Source organism: Chlamydomonas reinhardtii, chromosome 1 (genome assembly GCF_000002595.2).
Source record: "Chlamydomonas reinhardtii strain CC-503 cw92 mt+ chromosome 1, whole genome shotgun sequence".
Lineage (NCBI taxonomy): Eukaryota > Viridiplantae > Chlorophyta > Chlorophyceae > Chlamydomonadales > Chlamydomonadaceae > Chlamydomonas > Chlamydomonas reinhardtii.
The window spans coordinates 1,288,470-1,312,219 of NC_057004.1; the positions used below are offsets into that span (position 1 = coordinate 1,288,470).

The following is a 23,750-nucleotide window of genomic DNA, read 5'->3' on the forward strand; positions in this document are numbered from 1 at the left end:
GGCGCCTCGGGAAGACCCTGCAACGCCGGTGGCACCCACACACACCGATGCATGCCACCTCGTCACACTGAACGCCCGAGGCCTGCTCTCAAATCTGACAGCGATTCGAGATGAATTAGAGACTTGGGACGCAGACATCCTCATACTCACCGAAACCAAAACGAGAGCCCATCGAACCAGGACGGAACGAGACATCATCAAAAACAGCCTCAAAGCGTACACGTCGTTCGTGCACAGCACACCCCGCCCCCCACCACTGAAGGGCCAAAAACAAGACCCGCGGCGGCACCAACCCTCCGGCGGCGTCACACTAGCCGTACACACCAGATACGCCCGGAAAGAACACATTACATGCTTGCCCACACCAGCACAGCTGCAAGGATACATGGTTCACTTGCGAATCGCAACACATTCATCCCTACCGCTGCATATCATCGGGATATACTACCCACCAGACAACAAATCCACCCGCGATGCATTATACACATACATCACCCGTGCCACCAAGAGCGCAGCCCGCCTAAAAGAACCCCTCGTAACCGGCGGGGACTGGAACGCCGCTGCTTATGACACGGATAGGAGCACCCGCACTGGTACCCAAGGCGACAAAACGCACCAGACCTTCCTGACTCGCACAAGCCTCAAACCAGCCGCAGGCGCCCACACACAACCCAGGCTGTACACATACACACAGATACAACACGACACCATCACCCACGAGAGCCGCATAGACGACTTCCTAGCCAATACCCACGCCCTGCGCCAGGACAGCCCCGCTCGAGAATGGACCACAGAATGTGCAGGCACAACTGATCATCTCGCTCTCCACCTGCAAATTACCCTACCCTACAAACCCCCGCGCGACGCCTCCCCACACACTGAACGGGAACCTCGAAGACAACCAGAAGATGCCAGCCCAACACTTGCAAACATTGTCAAACCTATCACGCAAAGCCAAAGTCGCGCCATCTCGCAACAATGGGAGGCAGAAGGAACCACCGCGCTTGTAACACTACACGCCACACTTGCCCTACCCAACTGCAGCGCGCAACAAATCATCGACTCCACCGTAGCCGCAATCTCTCACCACTCCAACTCCACGGCATCGACACGCACTGCCCATGACATCATAACCGGCGCACGCGCTCAACTCTCCGCCATCGACCTCAACGCCGCCTCTACCGCTTTATATGGAGCGCTTGCCGTCGGGGCAAAACTCATGCTGCAAACGTGCCCCCAGAAACCACCTCGGACCTCCAGAGCGAAGCCCTCCCGAACAGAAGCAAAGAAACTCAAGCGCTTGATAGCAGTCGAAAAACAAAAAAAGCAACAGTACCTCGCCCTCGTGCGGGCGGCTCAACTGCAGGAACCCGCAATCCCGCCTCCAACGGCCCCCAATCCCTCACAACCCGAGCCCCCCGCGACGCCCGCGCCCGCCACTGCCGCCCGGCAGGAGTGGCAAGACGCACTCAAAACACGCCGCACCACACAGAAAGAAACCAGCGCCAAGGCCGCTAGCAAATGGCTGACTAAGATCTCCAAACTCTTTGCAACCTCACAAAGCAAGGCAGCCAAAATTATGCTCGGAAAATCAGGGCCCCGGCAAAACCTCACGGCTGTGCGGCACCCCGCAACCCAACACATAGCCACAACCAGTTCTGACATCAACGACGCGCTCCACGCCCACTTCCAGGCAGCCGCGGAACCTACCGGAGGCCAGCGCACCGGCCGCTACAGACCCGAGGACAAGGACACAACTTTCCCGTGGAACGAACCCGGAGCGCCCGACGGCGGCTTCCTACTGGCCCGCACAGCACACCCAGACGCTCAATCCCTGCTGCCCAACGTCGCCAACTCCAGCAACTTCCAGAGGTGCATGCAGGCCCTCTCCCGCAATAAAAGCCCCGGCCCGGACGGCATCCCGAACGAGCTACTGAAGTGCATGCCAGAGGCGTTACAATCCGCTGTCCATACCCTCATGTGCGTCGCGTGGATTAAGGCCGAACTCCCGGCCGGCTGGTCCACAAGCGACACCATTCTCCTGTACAAAAAGGCAGACCCGCTCTCCATCTCTAACTACAGGCCTATTGCGCTGTGCAACACACTGTACAAGCTGTATACCAGCTTAGTCACCCGGGCGGCAACTGAAGCGTGCACAGATCTTCTCATCCACAGCGAAGCACAAGAGGGCTTTCAGAAGCACAAGGGAACAGAACGCCAAATCATGAACTTACTGCATGTAATCGAAGACGCAGCCTTAACAAAACGAGACCTATATGTCGCATACATTGATTTCTCGAACGCCTTCGGTACCATTGACCACGACCGTTTGCTTACAATAATGCACCACCTGGGCCTACCAACCGACTTTATTGAAGTCGTACGCAATCTGTACTCCTCCGCAAACACCACAATCCGCACAACACACGGCCGCACCAACCCTGTTCACATACGGCGCGGCACTATGCAGGGTGACACCCTATCGCCCCTACTGTTCATTATCTTCCTTGAACCGCTGCTGCGGTGGCTCCACTACGGGGGACGAGGCTACCGGTACGGCTGTCTCACCAACAGCGAAAACGACGAACATAACTGCTCGTCCCTAGGCTACGCGGACGACCTGACTGTAGCTGCCAACTCCCGAGACAACCTTAGGTGCCAAACTGACAAGATCGCCCGGTACGCTGCCTGGGGCGGCATGCGCATCAACCGCGACAAGAGCGCGTGCACTGGCATACTACACCACTATGCAAGCGCCAACAGTACGGACAAGAGCATTAAGGGCCCCGCCTGTGACCGCACCCTCAAACGCCTCCTGGCGGGCCACATCCATGTCGGCACATGCACCAAAGACGGCAAGCGATCCGCCATCACCCTCCCTTACATCCCCCCGCACAAGCCCTACCGATACCTCGGTGTTGAAATCACTATGACACTAGACTGGCGCTCCCAACTGAAAGCGGTCAAAGCCGACCTAACCGACGCCGGCGAGGAGCTGAGCAGGTACCGAAAACTCCCACGCCAATGCTACATGCTCATCAAACAGTGCCTGAAAGCCAAAGTGGCCTACTCCTTACCAACCATGGCCTACACGCAGCCAGACATTCGGGCCTTGGACGCCCAAATCGCAGGCATCGCTCGAAGATGCGTCGGTCTACCACGCGATTGCGCCACCCGCGCCATCCTACTACCCGCCGAGCTAGGCGGCCTCGGGATCGGCTCACTCCGGGAAGAATACGTGCAGAGAGCCTCGAGGCTACTCGTAATCTCGCTCAACGACACCGGCCGGCTTGGTGTCGTGACACGCCGCCTGCTCCACCTACAGGCCGCGCACGCAGGAAGTGACCTCCCACTGCACGACATGAAAAGGGCGGGTCAATTTTTTGTCACCCTTAAACAACTCACACTTCTACAGGACCACGACCTACTTGCCATGCTGCAAGGCAAAGAATTCACTGCCGCCCTACCAGCCCTTGTCTCTAAACTACGGGCCGCTGAAGCCACCACGCCCGCCTACCTTCGCGCCGACTGGATCAGCCCCTTGACCATCGACCTTGGACTGAACCTGGCGGACCTGGTGGACGCAAACACAGGGCGGCACATTATTGACACCACGCAGCTTGACCGGCGGTTCCCAAAAGGCAGGGTGAAAGACAAGCACAAGAGGGCCTTAAACCGATTTACCATCGCCCTATGTAAACCGGCAGAAGCACCCCCCAAATCTATGGGCCACAAACCCCTCCCCATGCAAAGCCGCACCCTGCCCGCCGGCGTCTCCAAGGCCGACCTCAATTCAGCGGGAGACCTACCTAAACCCATACCCCAACGAACTCTCACCTCCCTCCTGGCCCGCTGGCAAGAGGCACTACCGAGCCCCGCAGCTCCACCAAAGCCTTCCCTAGAAGTCCTGCAGGCAAAACCGAAGCAAACGGCAAAGCAACGTCATTCTCACTTCATCAAACACGACACACGCACAAGCAACCCCGAGGTCGTAGCCAATGACGACGCCCTACCCGGCTCTACGGTTCATGATCCCTCCGACCCCACAAAGGACCTAGCTTTCTACATGAGTGCCGCGAGGGAGTTCGCCCCACTCGCTCAACAATGCAAAACCCTAGGGACCACGCGATGGACGGGGACCTGGAGGTCCCCAATCAGGCAAATGCCAGCCCGCGCACTAATCACCGGCCCACACACCCACACAGTCCACGCGCTACTAAATACCCGGCCATACCAGCAACCTGCTGCTCCCACGTACCAGCGGCTGTACCTACCCGATGGCTGCCCCGCCACAGCCCCACCGCCCGCGCCCGCACACTCGCATAACCGGCGTAAACGCGGCTCCCAACCCACTCGCTGCCCGTACACTCACCATGCTATTCAGCCGCGGGCCCCCACACGGGCAGCCGCACCCAGGAGAGACAGCGCAGCCGCGCAGCCAAGCTCCCGCCCTGCGTGGCGCAAAGTCAGAGACAATGCGCTGAATGGCCGCCTACCCCAGTCCATCGCTGGGGTACAGGCAGCACAGCACATCACCGCCCATCTAACTAACCGCGACGACATTATCGCAGCCGTCGTCAGCGGACCCATGACCCACAAAACTAACGCCCCGCCGCCCAAGCGAAAACGAAAGCAGGGCCCACCGCCCGAGGAGCCCCCCTGGGCAGAACGCTGTCGCTATAGGGTTCGGTGGCAACCCACCCTGACCACAAACGGCATCCTCCGAGCCTACGAGCTACAGAACTACAACGCCACTAGCACAACCAAACCCCCATGCCGGCTATGGGGGCAAGGCATCCGGCGCTTCATGGTCCAAGTGCACTGGGCTGAAACGGAAGACCCCCTCTCCTCACTCTCCCAAAACCCCGGGTGGGCGGCTGCCCTGGCACGCTACACTCTTGCCCAAGCCGTAGACGCGCCCCCTGACCCTACCCCGCCTCCCGCCCTTGACAATCACCTCACCAGTAAGCAGCGCCAGGGCAGATGGCGAGACCCAGCACCCAGCGAAGCCGCACGCAAACGTGCGATCCTCCGGTGCAGCACCATCGACGTCAAATCCTGTAACCCGGACACAGACATCCACCCGACAGGTCAATACTGTATTCAAATGGGCACACGTGAGCCGGGCAGCGCCACAGGCACGCCGTCCGGCCTCCCCCAAGACCCCGACCCCCCCGCCAGGGTCTACGGCCCGGATGGACGCTGCATAGGAACCGTTAGCGCTGCCCGACTTGCCCTACTCCACGCCCGGTACAGGACCCTTAACCCCACTCACCCCCCGGAAAGGTTTGCTGCCGCTCTGGCCTCCCTGATTATACGGTACCGCCCCAGCAAACGCCACAAGGAGAGTTCCACCAACCCAGCGCACGAGGTAACCCTCTGCCCCGACCTGATGTCCACGCTCACGTCCCATATCAAGTTCCAGACGGAGGCATTCGCATCTCCCCTCAACGCCCACTGCGACATCCCAGCATACTACACTACCCACCCGCAAGATTCAGAGTTCGGGGCCGCCCACGACTGCTACAGCCGCACGCTAGATGGAATCTCCTTCGTTCACCCACCCCCACAACCCGAGCACACCAGCCTGGCCATGGCGTGGGCGGTCGCCAGCGCCGAGGCGGCAACAACGCACACACCGCACCTGTCCGTCGTGGTGGTCCCGTATGGCGACACAAGCGGCTACACAGCCTGGCTCCAACACCCACTGGTCCACGACCTGGGGCACATCAAACCGGCGCACGCCTGGGCAGGCCTGGCCTCAGGCCTAGGCCAGCCGCAGGAGCTCCCCGCTCACCGACGTGGACTCCACCTCCTGTGCGTGACAAACGAAAGGGGCCGCCTCCTCCTCAATCAGGCCCTGGAGAGTGGGCTTGCACTCGCCCTAGCGGACGCGCTCGGGCACACACCGCACCTAGCTACCCGTAAACCCCCCACGGACCCAGACACACCCAACCCGTGGCCCCCAACCCCCCGGAAGTTAAAACGGCGCATCCTCGCCCAGAGCAGCCAGACGCCCCAGCCCCAGCCCCCTCGCGATGCCCCCACCCTACCATCCCCTACGGAGCTTGCAACCCTCTACCGCGCTTATGTCCCGCTCGCACACACACGAGGCTCCGCGGTCTTTACCGACGGGAGCAAAGTACCACACACACGAGAGTACACGGGCCTGGGAGCGGCGGTCTGGGACGCCAGCGACAACCGCGCCACGCACATTGATGAAGACATCGCCTTCAACACACCCCTGAGCACCATCCTTCGGTGTGAATCATCCGCCATACGCACGGCGCTCCGCCTCCATCGCGACACACCTCACCTACGGGTCTACACCGACAGTCTTGTCAGTCTGTTCATCCTCCGTCGCGCCATTATGGAGCCCGAGTCACTCCACGTAAGCAAGCACCGCGAGATGTTTGGGACCATAGTCGACCAACTTGCGGAACGTGCCCTAGCTGGACACAAGACATCATTTTATCACGTACGTTCGCACCAGACAGACACATGCGTAGGAAATCAGAAAGCGGATGAAGCGGCACAGGCTGTGGCCACCAGAACAGTGCAGCCGGATGCGACAGAAACTCTATACTCGCACCCATATGAACCCTTAGAGGGATGGATTGCCCAGAAGGAAATTGTGGAGCACAATGGCAATTTGGAAGAACGGTTGCGCTACGCCAACGACCTCAATCGCGACCTGAAGAAAATGGCCCGTAAATCCACCGCGACCGGTTATACCAAATCAGGACTGTACGCGGAACTATGGGAGGCAGCGAGGAAGCACATCGACGAACGCTACGGCCTAAACCTGTTCGACAAGTTCTCATTTGAAGAGGCCCGCTGCGCGTTCAAATACCGCTGGGGCCTCTCCTGGAATGCCAAGCGGGCCGCAAGAGTAAAACACCCCATGCCCGGCTGCGCAGGCGGCGAATGCCCCCTGTGCCGCGGCGACGACGGTGGCACGCACACCCTGGGCGGCTGCACCCACCCACGCATGAAAGCAGCCTACATTGCGCGTCACAACCGCGCTGTCCAGCGGATAGCGAAAGCAATAAGTCAGGGCCACTATGGAGGCTGCGTTATGTACATGGACGCCGGTAAGGATGCCCCCACTTACAGCGGGGGAACCCGCATCCCTGCGTGGATGCTCCCCAGCACGCCAGAGAGCGTGCGTAAGAAGCTCCGTCCAGACCTGCTGGTCATTCCCACACTCCGGATGCACATGTCCGGACTGCCAGCCCGTGCACCCCGCGCACGCCGACAAAGGAGCGCCCATAAGGTCTACGTCATAGAAGTCGGATACTGCTCGGACCTAAACCACCCAGACAAACGCGCAGAGAAACTGCAACAACACGAAGACCTCGTGGCCGCTCTCCGCGACGCAGGCTGGGACGTGATGTACAGCCCAGACACTATAATTAGCCTTGGCCATACTGGCACGGTCACACCCCACCTTCATGCCCTCCTCAAAACACTCGGATGCCCCACACAGTCCGCACACAACACATGCCGTAAACTAGTTCAGCACGCCGTCCACACCACAACCGCCATCACAACCCTCCGCCGCGAAATCTACAGCCACAAATGGCCCGGGAGACCACCATAAAACCGTATGACCCGCTGTGGGAAAGGGGCCAGGCCCAGTACGCCTAGGCGCACTGGCAACCTCCCCTCTCTCACTTGGGGGACAGGGGCTCAGCGGCGGAGACCATCTATGCGGTGGTCTCTCACGCCCTCACACCCCTACCTCCGCAGAACACGCCCTGTCATGCAGGGAGTACCTATTATTATTATTATTATCATACGCCTTTTCAATGTCCAAGAAGTACAGCGCACCACCCTGCCGTGGCGTGCCGTCCGCGCCCACGTCCAGGCGCATCCATTCGATCAGGCCTTGGAGGTACAGCGCGTTGTCTCCAATCCAGCGGCCGGTGATGAACGCGGTCTGCAGCTCATCCACAACTGCATCCAGGGCGGGCTGCAGGCGGGCGCTGACGGCCTTGGACACCATCTTGAAGTCGCAGTTGAGCAGCGTGATGGGCCGGTACGACGCCAGCTCGGCGCGGTCCAGGCTTTTGCCCTTGTAGATGAGGGTGATGATGCCCTCCCGCCAGGAGGCGGGCAGCGCCGCCGCCATTTCACCGCCATCGTGGGCGTCTGCAGCGGCAGCAAAGGCAGCGGCAGTAATAATAATAATAATGGTACTCCCTGCGTGACAGGGCGTGTTCTGAGGAGGTAGAGGCGTGAGGGCATGAGAGACCACCACATTAGTGGTCTCCGCCACTGGGCCCCTGTCCCCCAAGGAGAGTGGGGAGGCTGGCAGCGCGCCTAGGCGCGCTGGGCCTGGTCCCACTCTCACAACGGGGCGTACTGTGCTAAGGTGGGCGTCCTGGCCATGGGTGACTGCAGAGTTCCCGGCGAAGAGCTGTAATGGCGGTAGTCGTGTGAACAGCGTGCTGGACAAGCTTTTGGCAGGTGCGGTGCGCAGATTGTGTTGAGCATCCGAGCGTTTTAAGCAGGGCATGGAGGTGGGTGGTAACGGTGCCGGTATGTCCGAGGCTGATGATTGTGTCCTGGTTGTGTATCACGTCCCATCCGGCGGTGCGGAGTGCGGTGGCAAGGTCGTCATGTTGTTGCAGTTTTTCTGCCCTTTTGTCCAGGTGATTGAGGTCAGAGCAGTAGCCCACTTCTATTACGTAGACTTTATGCGCGCTTCTCTGGAGTCGCGTGCGAGGCATATTAGTAGGCTGCCCAGATCGGGTCATGCGTAAGGAGGGGACGACCAGCAGGTCCGGGCGAAATCGTAGTCGCACGCTCTCTGGCGTGCCTGGCAGCACCCATGCGGGTATGCGTGTTCCCCCACTGTAAGCGGGGGCGTCCTTTCCTGCATCCATGTACATAACGCATCCGCCGTTCTGCCCTTGACTTACTGCCTTCGCGATCCGTTGAACGGCGCGGTTGTGCCTCGCGATGTACGCGGCTTTCATACGCCGGTGGGTGCAGCCGCCCAGGGTGTGCGTGCCACCGTCGTCGCATCGGCACAGCGGGCATTCGCCCCCCGCGCAGCCGGGTATGGGGTGTTTTACACGGGCGACGCGCTTGGCGTTCCAGGAGAGCCCCCATCGGTATTTGAAGGCACAGCGTGCTTCTTCGAACGGGAAGCCATCGAACAGGTTTAGTCCATATCTCGCGTCAATGTGCTGCCTGGTAGCGTCCCACAGTTCTGCGTATAAGCCTGTTTTTGTGTATCCCTGGGCCGTGGAGGGCCGGGCCATTTTCTTCAGGTCGCGATTGAGGTCGTTGGCGTATCGTAACCGTTCCTCTACGTTGCCATTGTGCTCAACAGTTTCTCTCTTAGCAATCCAGCCCTCTAGTGTCTCGAACGGGTGCGAGTACAAGGTCTCCACCGCGTCCGGCGGGGTTTCTCTAGTCGCCACTGCCTGTGCCGCCTCATCGGCTTTCTGATTTCCTACGCACGTATCTGCTTGGTGTGAACGGACGTGATAGAAGTATGTCTTCAGACCTGCCAACCCACGTTGGGCCAGTATGTCAGTGATGGCCCCGAACATTTCGCGATGTTTGCTGACATGTAGCGACTCGGGCTCCAGAATGGCACGGCGAAGGATAAGCAGGCTGACAAGGCTGTCGGTGTAAATCCGCAGGTGGGGCAAGTCAAGGTTGAGGCTAAGTGCCATGCGTATAGCCGACGACTCGCATCTGAGAATAGTGCTAAGGGGAGTGTCAAAAGCGATATCTTCGTCTATATGCGTCGTGCGGTTTTCAGTTTCGTCCCAGATCGCTGCTCCCAGGCCTGTGTAGTCGCTCGAGTGTGGGACCTTGCTCCCGTCGGTGAAGACGGCGGAGCCACACGTGTGTGCGAGAGGAATGGTTATGGGGTAGAGGGCTGCGAGCTCCGTGGGGGTTGGGGGTGTGGGGGCGGCCGGGGGGGGCTGTGGTAGGGGTGTCGGGGTGGTGTGGGTGCGGAGGCGACGCTCCAGCTTCCGAGGGGTTTTGGGCCACGGTTTAGGTGCGTCTAGGTTCGGCAAGGGCTTGCGGGCGGCAGGCTGTGGAGTGTGTCCAAGGGCGCCAGACAGCGCCGCCGCTAGTCCATTCCCCAGGGCCGTGTTGAGAATTAACCGGCCGGGCTCGTTTGCCACACACAGGAGATGGAGTCCGCGCCGGTGGGCGGGGAGCTCCAGCGGCTGACCTAGGCCGGAGGCCATGGCGGCCCACGTGTGTGCTGGTCGGATATGTCCCAGGGCGTGGACCAGTGGGTGCTGGAGCCAGGCCGTGTAACCACTGGTTTCGCCATACGGCACGACCACGACTGACAAATGTGGAGCTTGCGCTGCCGCTGCCTCAGCGCTGGCGACCGCCCAGGCCATTGCCAGGTTGGTTTGTTCGGGCTGTGGTGGTGGGTGGAGGAATGACACATCGTGTAGGAGTCGGCTGTAGCAGTCGAGGGCGGCCCCGAACACTGCGTCCTCGGGGTGTGCCGTGTAGAAGGCCGGTATGTTGCCGGTAGCGTTGAGGGGGGAGGCAAATGCTTCTGTTGTGAACTTAAGATGGGAGGTAAGGGTGGACATTAGGTCTGGACAGAGGGTGACCTCGTGCGCTGGGTTGGTGGAGCTCTCTTTGTGGCGTTTACTGGGGCGATATCGTGTGAGCAGGGAGGCTACGGCGGCGGCGAATGCTTTCGGGGGTTGGGTGGGGTTGAGCGCCCTATAGCGGGCGTGGAGGAGGGCGAGGCGAGTAGCCGAGATGGATCCAACGCATCGGCCGTCGGGTCCGTATACTCTGGCGGTAGGGTCAGGGTCGGTCGCCGTGCCGGCGGCTAGACCGGGTGTTCGTGTGCCCAACTGGATACAATACTGACCTGTCGGATGAATGTCTGTGTCTGGGTTGCAGGAGTTGGTGTCAATGGTGCAGCACCGGAGAGTGGCACGTTTTCGTGCGGCCATGCTGGGTGCTGGGTCCCGCCACCGGCCCTGGCGCTGCTTGCTGGTGAGGTGGGTATCAAGCGCAGGGGGTGGGGTGGGGTCGGGGGGTGCTTCAGCTTGGGCAAGGGTGTACCGTGCCAGGGCGGCCGCCCAGCCGGGGTTCTGTGAGAGGGAGGAGAGCGGGTCTTCCGTGTCGGCCCAGTGCACCTGGGCCATAAACCGGCGGATGCCCTGTCCCCATAGCATACATGAGGGTTTTGTGGCGTTGATGGCGTCGTAGTTCTGTATCTTATAGGCGCTGAGTATACCGTTCGTGGTGAGGGTTGGTTGCCAGCGAACTTTGTAGCGGCAGCGGTCAGCCCAGGGGGGTTCTTCTGGCGGCGGGTCCAGTTTCCGTTTTCTCTTGGGTGGTGGGGCATTGGTTTTATGTGTCATGGGCCCACTGACAACCGCGGCAATGATGTCATCGCGGTTAGCCAGGTGGGCTGTGATGTGTTGTGCCGCTAGCTTCCCAGCGTCGGACTGGGGCAGTGCGCCATTTAATGCTGTGTCTCTGGCTTTGCGCCATGCAGGTCTGGCGCTTGGCTGCGCGGTCGCGCGGTTCCCTCTCTGCGCGGCTGCCGGTGGGAGGCCCCTCGCCGGCGCTGCGTGGTGCGTGTGTGGACAGCGGGTGGGGCGAGCGCTGCTTTTGCGGCGGTTGGGCGGTTTCGTGTGCGTGGGTGATGTGGCTGCGGTGGGGCACCCGTCTGGTAGCTCGAGCCGCTGGTGAGCAGGTGCAGCGACTGCTTGGTAGGGGCGGGAAGCAAGTAGTTCGTGGGTAGCGTGGGTGTGGGGGCCCGCCGCCTCGGCATGGGCTGGGACCCGCCTTGGCGGGATCCGCCAGGAGCCGGTCCATCGTGTGGTGCCGAGGGTTTTGCATTGTTTGACGAGCGGGGTAAACTCCCGTGCTGCGTGCATATAGAAAGTTAGGTCCCTCGTGGGGTCGGAAGGGTAATGGAGGGTGGATCCGGGCAGAGCAGCGTCATTGGCCTCGACTGCGGGATTGCGTGTCCGTGTGTCGTATTTGATGAAGTGATTGTGGCGTTGCTTTGCCGTTGGCTTTGGTTTGGCCTGCAGGACTTCCAAAGACGGCCGCGCCGGGGCTCCGGAGGGCCTCGGAGGTGTCGACTGCTGCCAGCGCTCCAGTAGAGAGGTGAGAGTGCGTTGGGGTATAGGTTTAGGCAGGTCGCCAGCTGTCCGAAGGTCTGTCTTGGAGACGCCATTGGGTAGGGCTCGGTTGTGCAGGGGGAGGGGTTTAGTACCGGCGGTCGGCTTAGGTTGTGTGTCTGCAAGTTTGCATAGGGCGTGAGTGAAGCGGTTCAGGGCGCGCTTGTGCCGGTCTTTTACCCGGCCTTTTGGAAATCGCCGATCCAGCTGTACAGTGTCAATGATGTGCCGTCCCGTATTTGCGTCCACCAGGTCGGCCAGGTTCAAGCCAAGGTCTATTGTCAGGGGGCTGATCCAGTCAGCTCGCAGGTAAGCGGGCGTGCTCGCCTCAGCGGCTCGGAGTTTGGACACTAGTGTTGGTAGGGCGGCTGCAAATTCCTTGCCTTGCAGCATGGCCAGCAGGTCGTGGTCTTGAAGGAGGGTGAGTTGTTTCAGGGTAACAAAAAATTTCCCCGCTCTTCGCATGTCGTGCAGCGGGAGGTCGCTCCCCGCCTGCGCCGCTTGGAGGTGGAGGAGGCGGCGCGTAATTACGCCTAGCCTGCCGTTATCGTTCAGCGAAATCATGAGCAGTCTGGAGGCGCGTTGTACATACTCTTCGCGGAGCGAGCCTATTCCTAGGCCCCCCATCTCGGCAGGCAGAAGGATGGCGCGGGTGGCGCAGTCGCGTGGTAGGCCGACGCACCGACGGGTGATACCCGCGATTTGGGCGTCCAGTGCCCGGATATCGTGTTGCGTGTATGCCATGGCTGGGAGGGAGTAAGCCACTTTTGCTTTGAGGCATTGTTTGATGAGCATGTAGCACTGGCGAGGGAGTTTTTTGTACTTGCTCAGCTCTTCGCCGGCGTCAGTTAGGTCGGTTTTAACCGCCTTAAGTTGAGGGCGCCAGTCCATCGTCATGGTGATTTCCACGCCGAGATAGCGGTATGATTTATGTGGGGACACGTACGGCAAGGCTATCTTGGTGAGTTTTCCATCCTTGGCGTTAGAGCCAATGTGGATTTGGCCATCCAGGAAGCGTTTGAGGGTGCGTTCGCAGGCGGGGCCTTTCATGCTTTTGTCTGAACTGTTGGCACTTGCGAAGCTGTGGAGGATGCCTGTGCAGGCGCTCTTGTCGCGGTTAATGCGCATACCTCCCCAGGCGGCGTATCGCGCAATCTTGTCAGTTTGGCACTGGAGGTTATCACGGGAGTTGGCTGCTAGCGCCAGGTCATCCGCGTAGCCTAGTGATGAACAGTTGTGTTGGTCATTCTCACTGTTTGTGAGGCAGCCGTATCGGTAGCCGCGGCCGCCGTAGTGGAGCCACCTCAGGAGTGGCTCGAGAAAGATGATAAATAACAGTGGTGAGAGGGTATCTCCTTGCATGGTGCCGCGCCTTATCTGGACGGGGGATGTGCGGCCGTGGGCTGTGCGGATGGTGGTGTTTGCGGTAGAGTACAGATTGCGCACGACTTCTATGAAGTCGGTTGGGAGGCCGAGGTGGTGCATTACAGTGAGCAAGCGGTCGTGGTCTATGGTGCCGAAGGCGTTTGAGAAGTCGATGTACGCGACGTATAGGTCGCGCTTTGTGAGGGCTGCGTCCTCAATCACGTGCAGTAGGTTCATGATTTGGCGCTCCGTTCCTTTGTACTTTTGAAAGCCTTCTTGGGCTTCGCTGTGGACGAGGAGCTCAGTGCATGCTTCGGTGGCTGCCCGAGTGACTAAACTGGTGTAGAGCTTGTAGAGCGTGTTGCACAGTGCAATGGGTCTGTAATTGGAAATGGACAGCGGGTCTGCATTCTTGTACAAGAGAATGGTGTCGCTGGTGGACCAGCCGTCTGGTAGTTCGGGTTTAATCCATGCGACACATAGGAGAGTATGGACGGCGGCTTGTAACGCATCTGGCATGCATTTGAGTAGCTCGTTTGGGAGGCCGTCAGGGCCAGGACTCTTGTTGCGGGAGAGGGATTGCATGCACCGTTGGAAGTTGCTCGCGTCAGAGACGTTAGGCAGCAGGGAATGGGTGTCCGGGTGTTGTGCGCGGGCCAGCAGGAAGCCGCCGTCGGGTGCTCCTGGTTCGTTCCAGGGGAAGGTGGTGGTGGTGTCTTCTGGTCGGTAGCGTCCAGTGCGTGGGCCACCAGTGGGTTCAGCGGCAGCTTGGAAATGAGTGTGTAGCGCATCGTTGATGTCGGTGCTGGTGGTGGCGATGTGTTGGGTAGTAGGGTGGCGTACAGCTGTCAGTTTTTGTCGCGGTCCTGATTTGCCGAGCATTATTTTGGAGGCTTTGCCTTGAGAGGTTGCGAATAGCTTTCTAATCCGTGTTAACCATTTGCTGGCGGCCTTGGCATTGGCTTCTTTCTGAGTAGTGCGGCGTGTCTTGAGGGCAGTTTCCCAGTCCCGTTTGGCGGCGGCCGCGGGTGTGGGGTTCGTAGGGGCCACGGGTGGTACGGGTGCTGGCGCTATGGGGGGCGGAGTGGGAGGCTCCTGTGGTTGCGCTGGGGAGGCGTGCACGAGAGCTAGGTAGAGTTGCTTTTTCTGTTTTTCGGTGGCTAGCAGCCGCTTTAGCTTCTTGGCCTCCGCCCGGGACGGTTTTGCTCTGGAGGTTCGGGGCGGTTTTTGGGGACACGTGTCGAGCATGATTTTGGCTCCGACGGCTAGTGCTCCATAAAGGGCGGTGGATGCGGCGTTGAGGTCAAGCGTGGAGAGTTGTGCGCGTGCGTCGGTGACAATGTTGTGGGCGGTGCGTGTATTTGCTACGTGATGTGTGTTGGATGAAAGTGCGGTTACTGTGGAGTCGATGATTTGTCGTGCGCTGCGACCGGGTATGGTGAGCGCGGCATACAGGGTTTCAAGGGCAGAGGTTCCGTCTGCTTCCCATCGCTGTGTGATGGTGCGACTCTGGGTTTGAGTGATAGGCTTGACGATGTTTGCTAGTGTAGGGCCGGTGCTTGTGTCTGCGCTCGGGATATCTGGTTCCGCGGGTGCAGTGGTGGTTCCCGTGGGTTTGTAGGGAAGGTTAGCCTTTAAGTGTAGGCCCAGGTGATCGGTGGTGCCCCCGCATGCTGAGGTCCATTCCGTAGCCGCAGGGCAGCCCTGGGCGTGGTTGTTTGCTAGGAAGTCGTCGATGCGGCTCTGATGTGTAATTGTGTCGTGCTGTATCTGCGTGTACGTATGTGGCCTAGGGCGTGTGCGCGCGGCGGGTGATAAGCCCGTCTGCTTCAAGAAGTTTTGATGTGTTGTGTCGTTGGTAGTACTGGTGTTGGTGCTTCTGTCCGTGTCGTAAGCAGCAGCGTTCCAGTCCCCGCCGGTTAGGAGGGGTTCTTTCAGACGGGCTGCACCTCGTGAGGCTCGAGTGATGTAGGTGTACAATGCTTCGCGGGTGCGCTTGTCATCGGGTGGGCAGTAGACTCCGATGATGTGGATAGGCGTCAAGAAGGAAGGGGCCATGCGCAGGTGGACCATGTAGCCCTGGAGTGTTGCCGGCGTGGGGAGGCAGGTGATATGTTCTTTGCGGGCGTATCTGGTGTGAACCGCAAGCGTGACTCCGCCCGAGGGTTGGTGCCGCCATTGGTCTTGTTTTGGCCCCTTTGTCGGTGTCGGTCGGGGTGTGCTGTGGACAAACGTGGAGTACGATTTGAAGCTGTTTTTGATGATGTCGCGTTCTGTTCTGGTCCTGTGGGCTCGAGTTTTAGTTTCAGTGAGTACGAGAATGTCCGCGTCCCAGGTTTCTGATTCTTCCCTAATGGGGGCCAGGTTGGATAACAACCCCCGGGCGTTGAGCGTGACAAAATGGCATGTGCTTGTGTGGGCGGGTGTAGCTGGTGCCGGGCGCTGGGCCTGCGGTAGTGCCGCGGCTTCCAAACATGCCTGGAGCGTGGCTTGTCTTTTCTTTCCAGGAGCGCGCTGTGGGGGGTTGTGAATAACTGGTGGTGGTTGTTGCGCGGGTGTGGAGGCATGGTTCGGTGGTGTGCCAGGGGTGGGTTGCGAGGGAGGTGCCTTGGTAGGGGTCCGTTGTGCAGGGAGGTTTGTGGTGGGCCGTGTCGGTTTGTGCGGTGAAGGTGGGGACAGGGAAAGGGCGCGTTTTGCTGCTTTACGGCGGTTGATGGGAGATCCCATGGCTCGCAGGAGAGCGTGAGTGAGTGTGTTTGTACGTGCCTTCTTGGGTGGTGGGCTGCGGACGGGGGTATTGGCGTGCTTGTCAATGATATCTTGCGTGCATGGACCGCCATCCCAGATGGGGCCCCAGCGGAGGAGGGAGGGGTCCTGGGTACGGGGGCCGTGTGTCCAAGTTGAGTGTGTTACCGCTATGTAGTGGTTGCATTCGGCGGTTGGGAAAGTAGGGGGGAAGCCCGCAAGGGCCCACGAGTGGGGTACGTGTGCTAGGTATACGTTGTGTTGGGGGCGGTCATATGCCTTGGGTTTCGGGAGCGGGAGCCAGTCTGTGTATCCTGGGCCAATAATGTGGATTTGTACTCCGGGGAGGAGGGACTGGAATGCGATAAGGTCTGGAATGGTGAGCATGGCTGTGTCTTCCACATTGCGGCAGTGCGTCTGCACGGTTCGTTCAGGGGTTTCGGTTTCCTCGTAGAGACCCAGGATATGCAGTCGCAGCTCGTCGCTGCCCGGGCTGCTTGGTGCGGTTAACTGTCTGAGTTTGGATGCAATACATGTGCGTATGGCCCCTGTCATTGATGCCCAGCTCGCAGGTTCAGTGGGCATGAGTGGGACTTGGCTGCCGGGTAGGGCCGCTAGGGTAGCAAAGAGGGCGCAGTTATTGCCCCATGCGCACGTGTCGAGCAAGCGGTGTCCTTGAGAGGTGAGGCGGTGGGCTAGTTGGGTTAGGGAGCGGTATTCGGGGGGTTCGGGAAGTGGGGTGTTTCTGTCTGCTGAGCGCATGCGGTCGGGCGCCCAGTTAGCGGGCGGGCCGGTCGCGTTCAGGCACAGCGGATGTAGGGGGGGTGTATCGGGTGTGCGAGCTGATAGCGTAAAAACCGTGCCCGTGGTTTCAAGTGCGGTGGTGCGGCGTATGGCCCGCGGTTGGGTGTCAGCGGAGTCCAGGACCAGCCAGCTGGTGCCGTGCCGTTTGATGGCTATCACATGGCCATAGATGCCACTGGAGTAGCCGGGTGTGAAGATTAGGAAGCCGTGTTCGGTCTGTTCTCCTCCTCGGAACTTACAGTACGAGAGGCACGCATAAGCCCTGTCCTGACCCTGACCGGCACTCAGCTCCCGGTCGGCTTATGCCCAGTGTAACCATCCTTGTCCCAATCGTCTCGTCACAACTCCCCGCTACCTCAACCGAAACGACCGACGACTACCCCCCCAAACCCCGATGTTTATGTTGCATTAGTGGCCGGCAATACTCCTCAAACATACCGGCATTAGTGGCCGGCAATACTCCTCAAACATACCAAGCCACACTAGTGGCCGGCAATACCCTCAAACATACCAAGCCACACGAGTGGCCGGCAATGCACCGCAACCGAACAACGATGCTCCCGGCGACGTAGGCCGGCAAGGTATGCGGCAACAAACATGGCAGGCAGACAGGCACCCGCGCACTAGCACAACATGCGACATGCGGATACACCTGGGCCTGGGCCAGTGGTAAGGCGCGCGGCGGCCCTAGAGGCCGCCGGCGGTGGCCGGCCGGCGCCGGCGTGATGGCCGGCGGCCCGGCCGGGCTGCGGCGCCCGCGTGGCGCGCGCGCGAGAGCGCGTGGTCACGGACGGCGGCGCGCTGGGCTGGGGCGCGCCACGGCCGCGACCGCGGCCGCGGCCGCTCGGCAGCGGGACAGGCGCGGCGGCGGGCGCGGCGGCGCGGGGCTTGGAACCGCGGCCGCGGTGGGCACCGCTGCCCCGCCCGCGGCCGGCGCCCGTGCTGGGGAGGGCGCCAGGGGCGCTGCCGCTGGGCGCGGCGGGGCGGGCGCGGCCCGTGGCGGATGGCGGGGGCCTGGGCATAAGGGAGGCGGGCGGGCTCTTTAGGAATAGGAGTCTCTGCGGTAAAGCAGAGGATAAGGAAGTATTAATCGGCGGATAGCCGTGCAGCGCAGAGCGCTGCCCTACAATACTTCGGCAATGACAGTTGCCGTACTTCTCGTTCCATCGTCGGAGAACTCTGTTTCTCGAGGCGAGAAACGCTATTTTGTGTCTACGTGCAATGCTGGCAGGGGAGTCATCGGGGCGAATGTTGTCGTGGGCGTGGATGGCCAGGGCTTGGTTCGCTCTGTGGCAGTTATACTTGAGGTAGTGATTGATGGCGTGGACTGAAAATTGGCCGATGACTGGTGTGAAGGCCTGCGTCCACGCGTGTGTTTGTGCTGGTTGGTTTGCCCCCTGCGCCTGGTGCAGCATTTGCTCAGCATACGTGAGTACGCGGTACGGGGAGATGGCCGCACATCCTAGCAGGTTGTTAATGGCGTGAATCCAGCAGAAGGAATGCTGTTGCTGTTCGAAAAAGGCAGGCGGTAATCTGTTTGGGTGCGTGCGGGATGGGGGGGCGGTGTGGTCGCGGCTGCCGGCTGTGTATAGCTGAGTGGCTGTTCTACGTGGTGTGGTAGTGACTGGACGGTAGGGCGATTCTGAGTTAGATGGGCGTCCCTTCGCCAGCCTGTGTGCCTTTCGCGCGCCATGTGTAGGCGGCTTCGGCAATGCTGGCTGACAGGAGGCCTGGGGTTCTGGCTCTTGCCTGTTGGGGCCGTGCGAGTGGTGAACATCATTGTTGCAGAGGGGCCCCAGGCGCCATGCCTCCGGCATCCAGGTTACGAGGGCGGCCCAAGCGCTGAGGAGCAGGATGGCGATGAAGCTCGGGCGGCAGGCTTTCACGGTTGGGACGATGGGGGAGCGCACGGTAGGGTTTTGAGTGTCGTTTTCCAGTGGCTCTATGAACGTATTATCATGTGCTTGCTGTAAGCTTTCCGTTGTGGGGTTGAGCGCGTGGTTGGGGCTTACATTTGAGAGGAAACAGGTTCTGGCGCTCTGTCTTCCCACAAGAGGGTTTTTAGTCTTGCTGTTATGGGTTGAATGATGGGGCTGATTGGTTAGCGTGTTGTGCGATACTGAGGCGCTGGCTTGGGAGGGGTGCGAGCTCGACGAGAGGAGGAGTGCGCACAGCAAAGAGATAGTTAACATAGAGAACTTCGTGGTGTATCTTATCAAATTGGTCATTTTGCTGGCCGCTAGGCCGCTGGTCGCTGTTCTGCTTGCGTTCGGTCGACCTATTAGCGGTCGGTCTGCCTTGGTATTGAAGCGTTGTTGTTTGTGCTGCTCAGTGGTTTGCTTGCCTCCACTCAGTTTTGGGCTTGCCGGGGGCGGCTGGTAGCCCGGTTGACAGTAGGATCGGGGGAACGTGGGTTCGGGGGCGCGTCGCACAACTGTGATCCCAAGGAGCATCGACTGTTGACCATATTGGTAGTTGCGTGAGGCCCCCGCAGGCGGGGCGCTCGCTACCGGTCGTGTCTCCGCAATCCTTGGGCAGTCTGCCGCTTCGGAGCCTGCACCTATTCTCCCAAGCTTTTTAATTTGGCTAGGGATCGTAGGGCATGGCTCTGCCACGCTGTCAGCCGGACTTGGCCCTATCGGTGCCAGTCTGTGAGTGTTGTGCTGGCTAATTAGCCAGCATAGTGAGACAAGCGGTAGCGCAGCATTCTATTTTTTTTTTCTAGGCAGCGGCAGCAGCAGCACACAAGCGCGGACCCAGCAGCGCCCAGAAAACCTTGTACACCTCGTACGGGACCCCGTCCGACCCAGGCGCTTTACCATTGGCGGAGCCAGCCAGCGCTGCCATCAGCTCTGCATCACTGAGGGCGCCGTCACCGGACCCCTCTGCGGCGGCCTGCAGATCCGCCGGAACCTTGCGGTCAATGGCCGCCAGAAGCTGCTGCTGCGACGCCGTACAGACCGGCTGCACGCGGAACAGGCCGGTGGGGCTGGTGCTGCTGTACATGGCTGCAGCGGCTGCGGAGACAGTGTTGCGCGTGCCCGGCCCCGTGAGCGCCACAGGCGCCAGTTTTTTTTTTTTTGGAGGAATCATCCTTACAAGGTTGAACAGGGGCAGACACGCTGCCCCCCTGCTGCCTGAAAGCAGCCTGGTCCCCGAGACCAGAACCCTGAAAGGGCAAGAAGAGAAGAGAAGAGAAGAAAAAGAAAGCAAACACCTCGAAAGCGCCAGCAACCACCAAACCCACCCCATCCCACCCCGACCCGGCAGACAGAGCAGGAGGCTGGCCCCCCCGCCCCCCGGGAGGGGTTGCACAAAAACACTGCCAGACCTAACCCAAGCACCAAAATACACCACAGCCTAACCGCAAGAACAACCACCACCGTGCGCCAGAAAAGAAAACACCAGCGCTACGCACTCGCCCCGCCCAAACCCACCCCACCCCCACAAGTCGGTTGCTTAAGCAACACCCCAGGAGAACCGGCAGAGGAGACACAAGCAGAAAACTAAACGGGCCAGATGTGGCGCTGACTAAGCGGGCACCAGCCCGCTGCAAGACGCGCTGTGCAGGAAGGCCCACAGCCGCCCAGGCGCTGCGACGCCAGCCAGAGCTAAAACACATGGGCGCCAGATAAGCTGATGACGATAAAACGCCACGCCAGCGCCTGGAACGAACCGCCGCCCAAAAGGAAACCTAGGGGGCCTGCACAGGTGATGCAAGCGTCAGCCGCAACTTCAACTTCGGTGACCCACCCTGAACCTCCTCCACTTCACACAGCGCGCCACCCGCCGACCAGATGGCAACAAAGTGCTCCAGCTTAGCCGCCTTGAGCTGCGCGGTGAGAAGCTGTGTGGGCAGAGCCGACAGGGTTTCAGGGGTTTGCGTGGCGGCAGTGAAACGCAGCTGCATCACCCTGCGCAGCTCGCTGACCACCTCCCGAACCACATGAATTTGTTTTTTTTTTTTTTTTTTTTTTTTTTGCCCCGGCACCTTCAAGTGCGTGATGGGCTCCTGCGCGCCGGCTGCTGGCTCGTCAGCCTGCCGATGGAACCAGCGTCTGCCCCTGTTCAACCTTGTAAGGATGATTCCTCAAAAAAAAAAATGTGGTTCGGGAGGTGGTCAGCGAGCTGCGCAGGGTGATGCAGCTGCGCTTCACTGCCGCCACGCTAACCCCTGAAACCCTGTCGGCTCTGCCCACTCAGCTTCTCACCGCACAGCTCAAGGCGGCTAAGCTGGAGCACTTTGTTGCCATCTGGACGGCGGGTGGCGCGCTGTGTGAAGTGGAGGAGGTTCAGGGTGGGTCACCAAAGTTGAACTTGCGGCTGACGCTTGCATCACCTGTGCAGGCCCCCTAGGTTTCCTTTTGGGCGGCGGTTCGTTCCAGGCGCTGGCGTGGCGTATTATCGTCATCAGCTTATCTGGCGCCCATGTGTTTTAGCTCTGGCTGGCGTCGCAGCGCCTGGGCGGCTGTGGGACTTCCTGCACAGCGCGTCTTGCAGCGGGCTGGAGCCCGCTTAGTCAGCGCCACATCTGGCCCGTTTAGTTTTCTGCTTGTGTCTCCTCTGCCGGTTCTCCTGGGGTGTTGCTTAAGCAACCGACTTGTGGGGGTGGGGTGTAGCAGTGGAACCGTAAAAGCTGTCATATGATGGCTGTGGAGGGTGCCGTTACCGCTATATGGGTACGCCACTCCCACACTCCCCCCTTTCAGAAGGAGACCGTCCTCAGTCCCTATTGTCAAGGAACCTCTAGCGGGCGGTGCCCAGGGCGCTACAAGTGCATGAACTTTGTTTGCCCCGCAACATAGTACGGTTTGTGGGCCTTTGGGTTGCACAGCGAGGTATTGTCGCGTCGGGTACGCCTCCGCTAAAGCGCCCCCAAGTGCAGCCTCAAATTTCCACTTGTCGCACTTGCCAGGATTCGATCTCGCGCGCTCGGGGGTCGTTACCATCCGTAGCGTCGTCGAGTCGGTCTCAATACCAAATGTAGCAGTGGAACCGTAAAAGCTGTCATATGATGGCTGTGGAGGGTGCCGTTACCGCTATATGGGTACGCCACTCCCACATGGGGTGGGTTTGGGCGGGGCGAGTGCGTAGCGCTGGTGTTTTCTTTTCTGGCGCGCGGTGGTGGTGGTTCTTGCGGTTAGGCTGTGGTGTAGGTTGGTGCTTGGGTTAGGTCCGGCGGTGTTTTTGTGCAACCCCTCCCGGGGGGCGGGGGGGCCAGCCTCCTGCTCTGTCTGCCGGGTCGGGGTGGGGTGGGGTGGGATGGGTGGGGGTGGTTGGTGGCGGTTTTCGAGGTGTTTGCTTCCTGTTTTCTTCTCTTTTCTTCTCTTCTTGCCCTGTCAGGGTTCTGGTCTCGGGGACCAGGCTGTCTTCAGGCAGCAGGGGGGCAGCGCGTCTGCCCCTGTTCAACCTTGTAAGGATGATTCCTCAAAAAAAAAGAAAAGGGCATTCGTCCACGGGTGACCACGGGGTGCGGGGGGTTGGGGGCGCACTGTCCTCACCCCGCCTGCGGGCCACCTGGCCCGCGGGCGTGGGCCAGCCTGACGCACATCTTCCTGGAGTGTCCAGCTTATGCGCAGGCGAGGACGTGGCTGCAGCAGCTGTGGGCCTGCGTTGCGCCCCAGGCAGCGGCGCCGCCAGTGACGGACGCGGGCTTCATGCTGGGGGACCGCATGGGTATGTGGGCCTCAGGCCCGCGGGGGGCGGGCGCGCTGCTGTGGAGCACTTTGCGGGCCACCTTCTTGTACGCCGTCTGGTGTGCGTACTGGTCCCGCGAGCCTGCTAAGCAGACGTCGGAGCATGTGGTTCGGGAGGTGGTCAGCGAGCTGCGCAGGGTGATGCGGCTGCGCTTCACTGCCGCCACGCTAACCCCTGAAACCCTGTCGGCTCTGCCCACTCAGCTTCTCACCGCACAGCTCAAGGCGGCTAAGCTGGAGCACTTTGTTGCCATCTGGACGGCGGGTGGCGCGCTGTGTGAAGTGGAGGAGGTTCAGGGTGGGTCACCAAAGTTGAACTTGCGGCTGACGCTTGCATCACCTGTGCAGGCCCCCTAGGTTTCCTTTTGGGCGGCGTTTCTTTCCAGGCGCTGGCGTGGCGTATTATCGTCATCAGCTTATCTGGCGCCCATGTGTTTTAGCTCTGGCTGGCGTCGCAGCGCCTGGGCGGCTGTGGGACTTCCTGCACAGCGCGTCTTGCAGCGGACTGGAGCCCGCTTAGTCAGCGCCACATCTGGCCCGCTTAGTTTTCTGCTTGTGTCTCCTCTGCCGGTTCTCCTGGGGTGTTGCTTAAGCAACCGACTTGTGGGGGTGGGGTGGGTTTGGGCGGGGCGAGTGCGTAGCGCTGGTGTTTTCTTTTCTGGCGCGCGGTGGTGGTGGTTCTTGCGGTTAGGCTGTGGTGTAGGTTGGTGCTTGGGTTTGGTCCGGCGGTGTTTTTGTGCAACCCCTCCCGGGGGGCGGGGGGGCCAGCCTCCTGCTCTGTCTGCCGGGTCGGGGTGGGGTGTGGTGGGATGGATGGGGGTGGTTGGTGGCGGTTTTCGAGGTGTTTGCTTTCTGTTTTCTTCTCTTTTCTTCTCTTCTTGCCCTGTCAGGGTTCTGGTCTCGGGGACCAGGCTGCTTTCAGGCAGCAGGGGGGCAGCGCGTCTGCCCCTGTTCAACCTTGTAAGGATGATTCCTCAAAAAAAAAGGAGCAGGCGGC

The 23,750-nt window shown here is 60.4% G+C and overlaps 3 protein-coding genes across 4 annotated transcripts; all 3 read right to left on the reverse strand.

The window, feature by feature from the left end:
- Positions 1 to 5,860: 5,860 nt before the first annotated feature.
- Positions 5,861 to 8,186, reverse strand: CHLRE_01g006628v5 (uncharacterized protein). Of its 2 annotated transcripts, none has more exons than XM_043058208.1 (2): positions 7,834 to 8,186; positions 5,861 to 7,569 (listed from the first exon to the last, which is right to left on the reverse strand). In XM_043058208.1, the coding sequence occupies exons 1-2, from the start codon at positions 8,132 to 8,134 to the stop codon at positions 7,514 to 7,516; spliced, it is 357 nt and encodes a 118-aa protein (XP_042928122.1). In that variant the 5' UTR covers positions 8,135 to 8,186; the 3' UTR covers positions 5,861 to 7,513. The 2 variants fall into 2 exon arrangements, with proteins under 2 accessions (XP_042928122.1, XP_042928123.1); XM_043058209.1 differs by having other exon boundaries at positions 5,971 to 7,569.
- Positions 8,187 to 17,280: 9,094 nt separating this feature from the next.
- CHLRE_01g006642v5 (uncharacterized protein) lies at positions 17,281 to 18,366 on the reverse strand. Its single transcript, XM_043058210.1, has one exon. It carries the CDS (start codon positions 18,077 to 18,079, stop codon positions 17,681 to 17,683), a length of 399 nt encoding a protein of 132 aa, XP_042928124.1. The 5' UTR covers positions 18,080 to 18,366; the 3' UTR covers positions 17,281 to 17,680.
- A 1,194-nt stretch (positions 18,367 to 19,560) lies between these two features.
- On the reverse strand, positions 19,561 to 20,236 carry CHLRE_01g006656v5 (uncharacterized protein). Its single transcript, XM_043058211.1, has one exon. The coding sequence runs from the start codon at positions 20,148 to 20,150 to the stop codon at positions 19,779 to 19,781; it is 372 nt and encodes a 123-aa protein (XP_042928125.1). The 5' UTR covers positions 20,151 to 20,236; the 3' UTR covers positions 19,561 to 19,778.
- Positions 20,237 to 23,750: the final 3,514 nt, after the last annotated feature.

Coding starts and splice junctions, on each gene's coding strand:
- CHLRE_01g006628v5 (XM_043058208.1), bottom strand. CDS start 8,134: ATGGCGGCGGCGCTGCCCGCCTCCTGGCGGGAGGGCATCATCACCCTC. Junction 7,570..7,833: donor CGGCACGCCACGGCAGGGTG/GTGCGCTGTACT, acceptor TTGTGGCTGTAG/ATTTCGCGGCGGAGGGTTGT.
- CHLRE_01g006642v5 (XM_043058210.1), bottom strand. CDS start 18,079: ATGCCCAGGCCCCCGCCATCCGCCACGGGCCGCGCCCGCCCCGCCGCG.
- CHLRE_01g006656v5 (XM_043058211.1), bottom strand. CDS start 20,150: ATGATTCCTCCAAAAAAAAAAAAACTGGCGCCTGTGGCGCTCACGGGG.